Raw genomic sequence first — 14,190 nt, 5'->3', positions numbered from 1 at the left:
CAACAGATAATATTATTTCGAACAAAAGAAACAACAACGTTAGTAGTATCAGTACGAGTAGGAATTGCTTCCAGCCATTTAGAAATATAATCAACAGCTAACAAGATATATAAGAAACTATTAGTATTTGGAAATGGACCCATGAAGTCAATACCCCAGACATAAAAAATTTTACAAAACAACATAAGTTGTTGGGGCATCTCATCCTTCTTGGATATATTTCCAAATCTTTGACATTGGGGGCGTGATTTGCAGAAAGCAGTAGCATCCTTAAAAAGTATAGGCCACCAAAATCCACAGTCTAAAATTTTTCTCGCAGTTCTTTGAGGACCAAAATGTCCACTACTCTCAGAAGAGTGGTAGGCCTCTAAAATTGACTGAAATTCTGATTGTGGTACACACCTTCTAATTATTTGGTCAACACCACATATCCATATATATGGGTCATCCCATATATAATACTGGGACTTGCTTTTGAGATTGTCTTTTTTATGCTTAGTAAAATTAGGAGGAAAGGTACGACTAGCCAAATAATTAGCTATAGATGCATACCAAGGAACCACCATAGATACTGCTTGCAAGATATCAAGTGGAAAAGCATCATTGATAGGAGTGGAGTCACTTTTAATATGCTTAAGGCGACTCAAGTGGTCTGCCACTAAATTTTGGGAACCACTCCTATTTTTTATTTCCAAGTCAAACTCTTGTAATAATAGTATCTAACGAATTAACCTTGGTTTAGACTCTTTCTTAGCTAACAGATATTTTAAAGCTGCATGGTCTGAATATACTACCACCTTAATACCAAGTAAATAAGCTCGAAATTTATCCAAAGCAAAAATAATAGCTAAAAGCTCTTTTTCAGTGGTAGTATAATTAGACTGAGCGCTATCTAAAGTCTTAGAAGCATAAGCGATTATATAAGGGTCCTTACCTTCGCGCTGAGCCAGCGCCGCTCCTACTGCATAGTTTGATGCGTCACACATGATCTCAAATGGCCTACTCCAGTCAGGCCCTCTCACTATAGGATCTTTGGTCAAGGAAACCTTCAGCTTATCAAATGCCTCCATGCAATCTTCACTCAACTCGAACTCGACATCCTTCTGCAGCAAACGGGACAAAGGCAGCGCTACCTTACCGAAGTCCTTGATAAATCACCGGTAGAAACTGGCATGACCAAGAAACGAACGGACTTCCCTTACAGAGGAGGGGTAAGGTAAACCAGAAATAACATCTACCTTTGTTGGATCAATAGATATACCGGTATTAGAAACAACATGTCCTAGAACAATACCTTATTTTACCATAAAATGACATTTTTCAAAATTAAGTACAAGGTTTGAACTCACACATCGTTCTAATACTCTAGCTAACTATCCAAGCAAAGATCAAATGAATCACCATAGACAATAAAGTCATCCATAGAAACTTCCATATAATTCTTGAGAAGATTTGAGAAAATACTCATCATGCACCTTTGAAACGTTACCGGTGCATTACACAAGCCAAAAGGCATTTTCTTATATGTATACGTTCCAAAGGGACATGTAAAAGTAGTTTTCTCCTGATCTTCAGGAGCAATATGGATTTGAAAATAGCCAGTATAACCATCTAGAAAACAGTAGTGCGATTTACCTGACAGGCGATCAAGCATTTGATCGATGAAAGGCAACGGGTAGTGATCCTTGTGAGTGGCCTGGTTCAGACGCCTGTAGTCAATGCACACCCAATAGCTTTCTTGTGTCTTCTAAGCACACTGAGTAGCTGCTCTTCTTGTTGGGAAGTGAGTTCCCTTGCTATAATAACTGGGAGCTTTTGATTGTCCTCAAGATAGGCATACTTGAGGTGGGGTGGAAGGGGCTTCAACTCCAATTTCAGCTCATGGCTTGGCACTTGATCATCTGGAGCCATTAGAGGTGGCAAGGTGTCTTCAGTATGCTTAGAGGGCTTCCCCACACTTGTACCTTGCTCCATAGTCTTCTCTTCTACTGCCTCTTGGTGAATTTCAGCAACAACCTTATCAATAATGTCACATTGGAAGATGGAGTGATCTTCCGGTGGGTGCTTCATGGCTTCATCAAGATTGAAGCTCACCGTTCTGCCGTCTATCTCAAATGAGTATGTACCCGAGAAAGCATCCAATTTGAACCGCGAAGTCTTCAAAAATGTCCTTCCAAGCAAAATAGACGAAGGTCTTCCTGAATCATTAGGGGGCATCTCTAAAATATAGAAGTCTATAGGAAATGTCAGCCCCTTAATACTCACCAGGACGTCTTCCGCAATGCCAACCACTAAAATTATGCTCTTATCTGCCAAAACAAAACGTGCTGCCGACCTTTTCAAGAGTGGGAGCCTTAAGGAATCATATACAGATAATGGCATAATACTAACACATGCACCTAAATCACACATGCAGTCAATAAATTGTACACCCCCTATAATACAAGTAACCATGCATGGACCAGGATCACTAGATTTTTTCGGTATAGTACCCATTAAAGCAGAGATAGAGCTACCTAAAAGAATAGTTTCTAATTCATTTATCTTATCTTTATGCATGCACAAATCTTTTAGAAACTTAACATATTTAGGTACTTGGTAAATAGCATAAAAAATAGAAATAGTTACCTCAACCTTTTTGAAGATCTCTACCATTTTGGGGGTCTAGCTCCACTTGCTTCTTAGTCCTCCTAGCAAGGTGTGGAAAGGGAATAGGAATGGCTTCTCTCACAGTATTATCTTCCTTAGGCATTCCATTCCTTGGTTGAGCAACTTCTTCTTCAACCACATTTTGTACCTCATTCTCCTCTTCAACCTCTTCTACCTCAACAATGTCTTCCACTTGAATATCTTCTTTTGAGCTTAACTCTTCGGGACTACTCTCTAGCAATGTAGTTCTAGACCTCAGAGTGATGGCATTGATTTCACCCTTGGGATTTGGTAAAGGTTGATAGGAAAGTGCACTAGAGTTTGAAGGTTGATTGTTGGGGGTAGATGGTGGTTCCATTCGGGATATGAGAGCTTGTAAAGTAGAGGTAAGACCGGTAAGGCTAGAGGTAAGTGAATTCTGAAGCTCTTTTTGTCCTTGAAGGATAGAACGGAGTGTTTTATCTTGGTTGGAGGAAGGGGGATGATAGGTGATTTGAGGGCTTGTGGTTGGTTGAATTGTGGTGCTTGGGTAGGTAAGCCATGGAACTTAAGTAGTAGATTGATCAAAGCAGTCTTCAGTTCGAAGTCAGCAGTCAAGTTTGGATGACGCGCTTGATATGGTTACAGTGTAAAGTCCGGAGCTCCTGCTTCTTTGAGAGTAATCCTCCTGGGCTCCGCCAGAGTACCTGCACTTAAATCAACAGAAGAGGCGTCAATAGAATTAGCAGGTGAGGAACTAGTTTCTTCCTCAAATGTTGCTTCAGATTTAACCTCAGATAAGACTGGTGAATTGGGCGAAACCCCTTCACCACCCTCGCAGGCTAACCGATGCCGAGCTCGCTTAATACGTGAAATATTCCTTTCGATCTTAGGATCAAATGCGGCTAAGCTCGGATCCACTAACGAACGTGTCATTCAATGAAAGAAACATATAGCTCATGGTAATAAAAATTAAAAAGAAAAATTCAATTATGTAAATAAAATAAATATTTACATCAACCAATAATTTAGCACACTGTTGCAACTCTCCGGCAACGGCGCCAAAAATTAACGCGCGGAAAATTGCTGATTAAGAATTTATAATAAAAATAGCGTTGCGAGTATAGTTCTTAATTGACAAAAATTTCACTTATCAATTTAAAAAGAGTTGTCACAATTTAGAATCAATTAATTGGGAGTAAAATTCGCAGGTCATTTCCCAAAGTGTTGACAAAAGAGTGCAAATTATTGATAAGGAATTTTCTGAGAAATTTTTAAGGGTTGAGAATGGAAAAGTAAATAACTAAAAATCAAAGCAGTGAATAATAGCAATCAATGTTATGTATTTGAATTAAAAGGCCTTGGCTGAGAGAAGATTAATTGGGGTTTCTATCCTTGTTGGCTTTTCCCAAGTGCAAGAGTAAATGTTATTGCTTCCACTTAGTTATCCTCTTGCAGTTGCAAAGGAAGGTCAAGTGGGTGACACTAACTCTTGGTTTACAAGTCCTAATCCTTTCCTAAGGAAGGATTAGAGTTAGTGAAGAGTGAGTTAGCTAGCAACCTCCAATTACAAATTAACTCTTGAGTATTCCAACTCAAGGAGTTCCAATTAATCAACTCTCAAGCCAAGTTGAGAGTTTTAAATCATAACATGAATGCCATTTTTTAACAACATGGAATAAGAACAAATAAGAGACATGATAAATGAAATAAATTAATAAAAGAAAATTTTAAAGCTGATAATTAATTGAAGAAATTCAAACCCAGAAATGGAATTAAAGGTAAAAGTTGTTCATTATATTACTAAATTCCAAAATTGACAATACCCATATATGACCACGAGCAAATTGAATAGAAAACAAAAGAGTAAGGTAATGGAAAAGCAAACTAGAATGATGAAGACTTCAATCGAAGGTAGACGGAGCTCTCTTAATATCCAATCCAAAAGCATAAAACTAAAATCTAAGAACCCTAAGAGAAGAAGTGTTCTTCTCTCTCTAAAATTCAAAACTAAAAGCTAAAACTAAGTGAATGTGAATGGATGATGAGTCTCCACTTGCCCCCTGCGTCTAGGATATGTTTTTGGGCTTGAAATTGGGTCCAAAAGCAACCCAAAATCACCACCTGCGAGTTCTGGTTAGTGCAGCACGTGACACATTGTCATGCGTACGCGTCGGCCACGCGTATGCGTCGCTGCGCAATTTTCTATCCACGCATATGCGTTGCTCCACGCGTGCGCGTCACTGAACTTTCTCCTGGTCATGCGTACGCGTCGCCCCACACGTGCGCGTCACTTTTCGCCGATGAAATCCTTAATTCCTTGTGTTCCTTCCACTTTTGCATGCTTCCTTTCCGTCCTCTAAGCCATTCCTGCCGTATAAACCCTGAAAATACTTAGCAAACATATCACGTCATTGAATGGTAATAAGAGGGGATTAAAATTATCAAATTTAAGGCCAAAGAAGCATGTTTTCAATCATAGCACCAAATTAGGAAGGCAAATGTAAAACTATGCATTTTATATGAATACGTGTATGAAAGATTGACAAAATCCACTCAATTTAGCACAAGATAAACCATAAAATAGTGGTTTATCAATTCTTAATAGGGCTGAATTTCAACTCCTCTAATGGAAAATGAGCTATGGATATGGTTTTGATGTGTTGGAGACCAAAACCTTGAAGTCATTATTAATATTTGAGTGTCGCACCCATTAAGTCCTAAAGTCTAAATAAAATAGTATACCTGGTTTCAATATCATTTTATTCTAAATCAAAAGTAATAATGACTTATTTAATTCAGCATTTATGACAATAAATGACATCACCATTATATAAGTCATTTAATGTAAAATAACTTAATTTTGTGATTATGATTGATATATGTATTGCCCATAAATAAATTAAAAAATTAATAATTTTCTAACAATCTCCCTATATATATACATATATATTCCTAACATAATCACATCTTATAAACTTTATACATGCATCGGAATGCTATTTTTCTGATTACTTTAACAATCTGGTCTATCTCATATATCAGTTGTGGAATTACCGCAGCTTTTATCACATAAGTGTTGCGATAAAACCACGATTATCATCATACTAATATACTCAATGACAGATCAAATTTAGATGAGAAAATTCAGAAATTTCATGCGAAAATGATATCATGCATGCCTATTTTCAACTGGTCTAACTTTAATAAACTGTATGAGATCATGAGTCAAAGTGAAACAAAACTAAATACTTTATTTCTGCAGAAACATCTATTATTCATAAATTTGTCTAAACCATATGAGCATCCAAATGCACACTCCCATTGAAATAATATATCATAAAATAATATGACACCCAAAATTTTCATAAAAACCAAATACTTTATTTCTATAGAAACATCTATTATTCATAAAATTCTCAAAAATTTTTAACGAACTCTTTCAATGAACATATGAATATACCTGCAGTGGATCAAAATTGTCTTGACATCCAACAAAGTCAGAATCTGAATACCAAATGATCTCTAACTTTAGTTTCTGACTTCATATGTATGAACATGTAATGTTTTACTATAACAAAACTTGTTTGTCTACTATTTAGTGATTCATTCTTAACTAACTAAAATATCAACCAAAGATACTGTTTCAGGGGTTACTTGAAACTGGGTTGTATTTGGGCCTGGACGTGAGGTCCATACTGCTTCTGAGGCGGCATCCGACTTGTATTGGAGCTTAGGTGCTGCCGTTCGAATTCTTCGTGAGGAGTGATAAACCACAATTTTATGGTTTATCTTGTATTGAATTTGATGGATTCTATTAACTTTTCCTATATTTATTCAATGAAATAGCATGGTTTTGTGAATCTCTCCTAAATTGTGCTTAAGAGTGAAAACATATTTTTTTCCTTTAATTTGCTAATTTTAATTCTCTTTAATTCCATTCGATACCTTGATATGTTTGTTGAGTGGTTCCAGGTTTATAAGGCAAGGATTTGATTGAAGAAGTGAAGAAAAAGCATGCAAGATGGAGAATTCATGAAAAATAAGGATTTGGTGAATGTAAGGCCACGCGTACACGTGAGGAAGGAATTCGCCAGGCCACGCGTACGCGTGACATCCCACGTACGCGTGACACTTGTCACATGACCTCATTAAAGGAGCATGATGGGGGCAATTTTTGAGCTCATGGAGGCCCAAATCCAACTCAATTTTGAAGTATTTGAGGTAAAATTCAAGATGGAACAAGGGGGAGAGCAATTAGGTCTAGTTTAAAAACATGCTTTAGGTTAAATTCTAGAGAGAGAAGCTCTCTATTTTCTCTAGAATTAGGGTAGATTAGATTAAATTTCTCTTAGGTTTAGGCTTTAGTTCTTGTCTTGATTTAGTTTACTTGAAATTTCTTGTTGGTACATCTTTGTTCCCTTAGCCTTACTTGTTTTTTCCTCTATTTTGTTGATTTTATGTTCATGAACTCTTGGTTGATTTTAATTTCCATTAATGCAATTTGATGTTTCTTTGTTTATGGTTGTTTAATTGAGTTCTTATTATTGTTATCTTGCATTTGGTAGCTTTAGGTTTTATTAATTCTTGCTATTTACTATGCTTTCATTTTATACCTTCCAAGTGTTTGATAAAATGTTTGGTTAGATTTTAGAGTAGATTTTTATACTCTTGGCTTGTGATTGAGGACTTAGGTGCCTTGATATCATTGATGTCTAGTTTCATTGGTGATTTAGGGTTGTTAATTGATTTTAGGATCAATTATGTCCACTTGACTTAACACTCTGATGTTAGAGGAAAACTAAGTGGAATTAATCCTTTGTAATTACCATGTTGTGGTCAATGATACAAGATAGGAAACCTTGAATCTTAATCCTTGTCATGAGTGTCTTTTAGCATTTATAATTCCTTAGTTGTTAGTTTTAATTTCTTGTTCATCATCTCAAAAACCCAAAAATACTTTTCCATAACCAATAATATTTACACTTCCCTGCAATTCCTTGAGAGACAACACGAGGTTTAAATAATCCCAATGTTGACTGGGTTTGACTTAAGTGACAAACAAATTAAACTTTGATTGAGGGTTGATTTTTGGTTTGGATTTATACTTTGATGAGATTATATTTTGTGAAAATTCTATACCGACGATTTCCCTCCGTCAAAGAGGTGGGGGTGGTACCTACAAGTGACTCCAATGCTTAAGTTAGCATGGATTTGAAGTAGGTTTATAGTAGATTGGATTTTGAATATACATGAGATTATTATTGTATTTATAGTAGAAAAGATAACTACCTTTTTAGAGTAGATCCGCCTTTGATGGTGGATGGCCATTCCTTTTATCTTGGAAAGTTGTTGAGATCTCCTGTCTAGATAAATAAGAGATATCTTAAGAGTTAGTTACTTATTTAGATAAGTAATGCTGAACTATTGTCGTCGCGCCTAACCTCTATGAGCTCGGGTAGGTGTAGAAGAGGCATGATCTCTTAAGTGGTTATTTATTCATTTTGGACCTGGCTATATTTTTGGGCCAGGGTATGAATAGTACCCCTGCTTGACTCCGAACTTTTATAAAGTCGAGCTCGAGCATTAGTAGGCTTGGTTTTCTACATCGGGTATACCGTCTTTAGTAGGTCAGATACTCGACGTGTTTTTGAAAACTTTGAAATGTTATGTCTCTTTACGACATGGCATATGTACGCTGGCACTTTTGCGCATTCTATGAATGAGGGATGTAAAATGACACTTTTGCCCCTAGTGTCTTATAAATATTCAATTCTCTTCTCTTTCTTCCATTTTCTTCTGAAATGCTTGCACCATTTTCTCTTTCTTCAGTCGTTTTATCCCCCCTTCGTGTACTTGCTTATTGTGTTTAAGGTTTCTTTATCTTGAGGCTTAGAGGACTTTGGTCACAGTTTGAAGAGGAACGTTCGTGTTTTACCATTTGAAGTGCTCTTTATTTCGCACTTCTTTAAGGTTGGTTCTTTATCCCCTTTTTTTGCTCTGTTTCTTGCATTCTACTTTGTCTTTTTTGTGTTGTTTAATTGAAAATTTTCTTGCTTTGTCGTTCTTGGATTTCTGAATGGTGTCATAGTTTTTATTGGTGTTGGAAAATACTTTTGAAAATAGGCTTAGCCTTGGAAATTTTGCGTTGGTCCAGGTCTTTATTTATTACTATTACTGGTGAATCTGAATGTGGGATTTTTATGCCTATGTTACCTCCAAATGGTGCCACTTTATATGTTGAAAGATGGTGCCATTTCTGTATCTCACAATGTGATGATAGTTTGTGTGTATGAGAAAATGTAAGAACTATAATCTTTTGTTAGTGTTGTGAACGATGATCCTACTTCTTGTGATTATTACCTGACTTCCTATTGTGATGTTTTCCTTATTTGTTGTATTGTAGGTATAGCTTGTATGTCTCGGTCAGTTATTCACAACATGTTCTTTAAAGTTCCATCAAACCTAACTTAGGTAGATATATCTATTCTTACTCCTATTCCTATTATTGATAGAAAGTACGTTGAGAGCTTTTGCTGGCACCATAGGTTGTGTGAAAGTCGAAAGGATGAGCATAGGTATGAGATCTTAGTTGCCAATCTTGAGGAGAGGATTTGTTTTTCCTGATTTGATAGGTCAGAACGTTATTTCATATATGTGTATGAATTTTCTTTTTTTAAAAATTAGGAGTTACCCTTCCCTTCTTTGATTTTGAGTTCGAGGCCCTTAAACTTTGTAATGTTGCCGCTACTCAAATATATCAACTTCTTTGTCAAGAACTTCATGTTCGACTTTCTCTTAAGGTCTTCTTTATCTTTTTGTCTTCACCAAGCCCTTTAGCTCCAAAAAATAAGGCTGCGTCTCTTTTTGAGCTATTCATAGTAGGAAAGTTTTTACCATCTTTGACGAGTTCTTTCATAATTTTAAGAATTATTTTTTTAAGGTTCGTGCTGCAGAGGGTGTCCAACCTTTCTTTTTGAGTGAAAGGAATGAGGTGTTCTTTCTTTTATACTGGAAAGAGAAACTTGTGATTGTTAAGTATAATCTAAATGATTTAGATGAAATTAAGGAGAGTGTAGTCAGGTTGTTTCAAGAGTGTTGGGGCCGAGCTCTTTATCTGGATACTAAAAGCTATTTAGGAAATCCAAGCCAACATCAATTTGAGCTAGGTAGTCTTCTTTTTCATTTTATAGTCATTTTATCAAAATGGTTTCCATGACTAATTGTAACTCGACTTTTGTATTGTGCAAAAAAGATGGCTCCAAAATCGGCCACTATGAAGACATTTCAGGCTACAAAGAAGAATGTTGTCTCCCAAAGCATACAAATAAAAGGAACCGGTAAACTACTGATCTCACCTTGCCATCTAAGTTAGACTCGGGCTCCTCAGCCTCTCTAAAGATTACTCCCGATCCAGCTCCTCAACCAACCCCTCCTCGCTTTAGCTCGGCCAATCAAACAGCTCACCCTCCACCTTCTAATCCCGGACTCGGGGAGTATATACAAGCAGGGCTTTGATGCCCTTTCTTGGAGCAAGAAAAACATTCTTCCCCATTCTTTATTAGTATAGATGACGTTGCCATAAAGAGCTATCTTCAGCTTCTCTCCCGAGGCGGAGTTTGGACAGCTGGTATATGTGCAGCCTTATCAAGAAAGTTGGAAAAGACTCCCCTTGGTGCTACTCAATGTACGTTGATTGACTTGCAGGATGAAGTGACATCATTAAGTGAGTCTAAAAAGAAGTGGGAGGAAGAAAAGGAATCTCTGCTTTTCGACCATGGCAAAGCTCAGGATAAAGCAAAGCAGGCGGAGGTCGCTTTGGCCATGTTGGAGGGGTTAAAGAAGAAAGTTGAGAAGAGTTACACCAGGGTCTTCGGGAAAAAGGTCAACTTGGTAGACGAGATTACTAAATCCAGAGACAAATACACAGAGCTTGACGAAATCGTAGCTGAAGGTATTGATGAGATGGTGGCTAACCTGAAGGCTCAATTCCGAATTGTTGCTCCCGAGGTGGGCTTCTCCTTCATTAGTCCCGACAACATTGTGGTGGATGGCAAGATTGTTCTTAGGACGGATGATGAGGAAGAAACTCCTATGCCTGATCCAAAGGGCTCAAGAGCGCAAGTCAGATAGGCTTTTCAAGCTCCCGATCTTCAGTTGGGTAGTGAGCCCCTTCCTTTTACATCTCTCTCGATCCCTGCGGTGCTGGTGTCTGAATATGCTCCAACTTCTTTTGCTTAATCCGAAGATGCTGTTACTGTTGAACAACTTCAGCCTCTATAATTTCTAGCTTTGAATGTCTCGACCTGTGGGTCCTTTATGAATAATTTCATCCTTTGTAATAGTTATAGTCTTAAACAACTTCTATTTTATTATAGTTGTAGTTTGGATGTAAGAACTGGAGTTTTCACGTAAAAACATTTTAATAAAAAAATAATTTTAAGTGTCCGAGATAGATTCAAAATTTAGAAGTTTTAATTTGAATATTTAAAGGTGAAATTTAATTTTAATGAAAATTTCTGAGTTGGAAAATGTATCCTTTTCGAAAAGTTTTTGTAAAAATGTGTATTGGCACTTAAGCTGGCAGTATCGGCTCTAGACTGTCCAGTACTGTGTCTTGAGAAAAACAAGATTTTGAAAATTGATTTATTGTTTTAAAAGGGTAAAAATAATTTAGAATTGAAAATCGGGCACTAATCTTAAAGGTTTTAGTCCAAAGTGGGCCAAACAAGCTAAAATCGCTAATGGGTTGGACCGGGCCTAAACTGAGCCCAAGGTACAACATACATATATGTGTTTAATGAGCTTCAAGCTCATTTTGAAGGGAAGAGAGAGAGAGAGAGAACTCGGATAGGTGATAGTGGGGGGTGAAACCCCATTGTCACTATTCATCATCACCTTCCGGGAGCTATAACTTGAGCTACGGAGCTCCGATTGATGAGGCATTTGCGACCATGCGAAGCTATTGACGAGCTCTTTGTTGCTATCTAAGAAAATCTGGTAAGATTTGTCAACTCATGCTCTAGTTTTCTGCCCTAACTTTCTACATTTTTGGGGTTTTATTTTTGAGTAGATTGTGTGCTTTTGCTTGTTTAGGTGATCTCTCGTAGCGGATAATTGTTGGATTTTATCCTTAATCTCATTGGATAAGGTAAGGTTTCACTAAACCCTTGTGTTTAGTTATTTTTGGTAAACCATAGGTTTGATGTTTGTATGTTATGTGATGTTAGATTGAGTTTTGGTGTTTGTTAGAGTTGGTTGAGGCTTTAGATCGAGCTTGGTGGCTTTGTTTTGGTATTTGGTGCATTTGGAAATCGGCTAAGGTATGGTTTCAGTTTTCTTTATGTAATATGTAATGTTTCTGGACACTTAGGCTAGTTGACCTTAAGATAGGATTGAATGTTTGGGTATATGGAGGTGGATGAAGAATGTTGTGATTTACTTGTTGTTAATAAGGGATTGATGATATTGATGATGAGTTGAAGGTTGATAAGGGGTATGAGGGTTATTAGTGTTAATGATAAATTATGATGTTGGTTGTTGTTGATGAGTGTGTATGTTGATTGTGGTAATATGAATGTTGATAATGATTGCTAATATTGAAGTTAATTGATGAGGAGTATGAATGTTGATTTTGATAACTATTGTTAGAGGATGTGAGTTTATGAGGATAATTTGAGGAATTAAGATTATGATGGATTTGGTTAATGTTAGATATTGTTTGGTGATGATTGTTGGAATTGATGAGGATTTATAGTGGTTGTTGATGTTGATGTTGGTTGATGATTATGAGTGTGAATTTATGATTGAATTGGAAATTTTGGATTGTTAGTGATATATGGTGAAATGGTTGAGTGATTTAGGAATAAAATTAAGGGGAATGATATGAAATGGTAAGATGTCGTGCGTGGTGGTGTTTTATGATGATTGAGTAGGCTTTGATTTGATTTTGATTTGAGAGTTGGTTAAAATTGAGGTTTAGGGATTTTTGGTAAAAATGGATTTTTGGTGAACTTTAACAGATCATAACTTGAGCCTCAAAGCTTAAAATTGCATGAAACTTGTTTTAAATTAAAGACGGCTTTGAGAGCTTTAAATTGATATAAAGTTTGTAGAGAATGGATTTTTTTAAGGGAAGTTGTGATCAATCAAAGTTTGGTGTTGAAATCTAAATTCTGTGAATGCTGCAGAATTTGTGATTTCTGGTTTGTGTGCGCACGCACAGCCTTGTGCGTACGCACACCCCTGTAAGTTTCTGAACCTGTGTGCACGTACAGCCTTGTGCGCATGCACACTGAAGGGATAGCTTGCGGTTGAGAGCACTAGCACGATCCGTGTGCACCCACAACCAACGAAGTTTTGCATCCTGTGTATATGCACAACCCTATGCGCACGCACACATTGGAAGGAGCACTTTGTTGAGGGTATTCGCACACTTTGTGTGGACGAACAGAGTTGAAATTTTACTACCTGTGCGTATGCACACCTCTATGCTACGCACACATTTGAAAACTTCCTGGGAGTGCGCACGTACACCCTTGTGCATACACACATGCCCTGTTTTTCAACTAAACTCTTGTTTTTAACTGTTTCACCTTCCCAATAAAGTTGTAAACTTCCGTAACACTTGTTTAAAAACCTTTTTGCTAGTTTTAAGGTCTTGAATCAAGGGAGAGAATAATAAAGGAATAAATAGGGTTATTGTTAGTTATGAGTTTAGAGGCGGTGACATAGGTTTGGAATGTTTGTCTAATTTCTAGCTTGATTTGGTGAATGTTGAGTTGTGAAATGTATAGTTAAAGAGATTTATGAGGAACGGGAACACTTATGATGAATTTGAAAAGTGAAAACCAGTGATGTAATGGTTATGATGAGTTGAGGGCTTGGAAATGAATGAGGAAAGTATTGGATTATATGAGAGTATGCGGAGCCTATATCTAGCGTGGCAGATGTCTCTGCCGCATGACTAGATGTTGTTGAGAGTGTGCAGGGCCTATATCCCTGGCGTGGCAGATTTTTCTACTACATGATTTGTTGTGGTTGTTTTCTTCTCTGCTGCATGAAGTGTGCGGGGCCTATATCCCTGGCGTAGTAGACTCCCTACTACATGAGTGTGAAGGACACTATATCTCTGGCGTAGTAGATTCGCTGCTGCATGAGTGTGCAGGGCACTATATCTCTGGCGTGGCAGAAAAGGCTACATCCGGAAGGATGTGTCGGGTTGGCATTCAGGGGCCGACAAGTGATATCACGAGAAAATAGGACAGGCATTCATCATATGCATCTCTTATATGCTTGTTTGCTTTGATAACTTGGGTTTGCCTAATTGTATAATATGTCTACTTGCTTCTTGAATTACTTGTTATATATGATTACTACCTGTGTGTTACTTGTTTGCATTATTTGTGATTGTCTGGTGATAAGGAGGTTAGGTAGGCAGTGGTGGTGGGATCACACGGAGGTTAGGTTGGCGGAGGCTGTGGGATACAACGGTGTGATTAGTATTAGTTAGAATTCTTCTAAGTTTAGATAACCCGATTTATGGTTTAAGTTCTCTATTTA

General features: G+C 37.2%; 1 protein-coding gene across 1 annotated transcript; it reads right to left on the bottom strand.

Moving 5' to 3' along the window:
• Window positions 1-1,701: 1,701 nt before the first annotated feature.
• Window positions 1,702-3,007, bottom strand: LOC130956949 (uncharacterized). Its single transcript, XM_057883874.1, has 2 exons — window positions 2,635-3,007; window positions 1,702-2,516 (listed from the first exon to the last, which is right to left on the bottom strand). The coding sequence occupies exons 1-2, from the start codon at window positions 3,005-3,007 to the stop codon at window positions 1,702-1,704; spliced, it is 1,188 nt and encodes a 395-aa protein (XP_057739857.1).
• Window positions 3,008-14,190: the final 11,183 nt, after the last annotated feature.

This window comes from Arachis stenosperma, chromosome 10, assembly GCF_014773155.1.
Source record: "Arachis stenosperma cultivar V10309 chromosome 10, arast.V10309.gnm1.PFL2, whole genome shotgun sequence".
Taxonomy (NCBI): Eukaryota; Viridiplantae; Streptophyta; class Magnoliopsida; order Fabales; family Fabaceae; genus Arachis; species Arachis stenosperma.
This window is presented reverse-complemented; position numbering and strand designations above follow the sequence as displayed.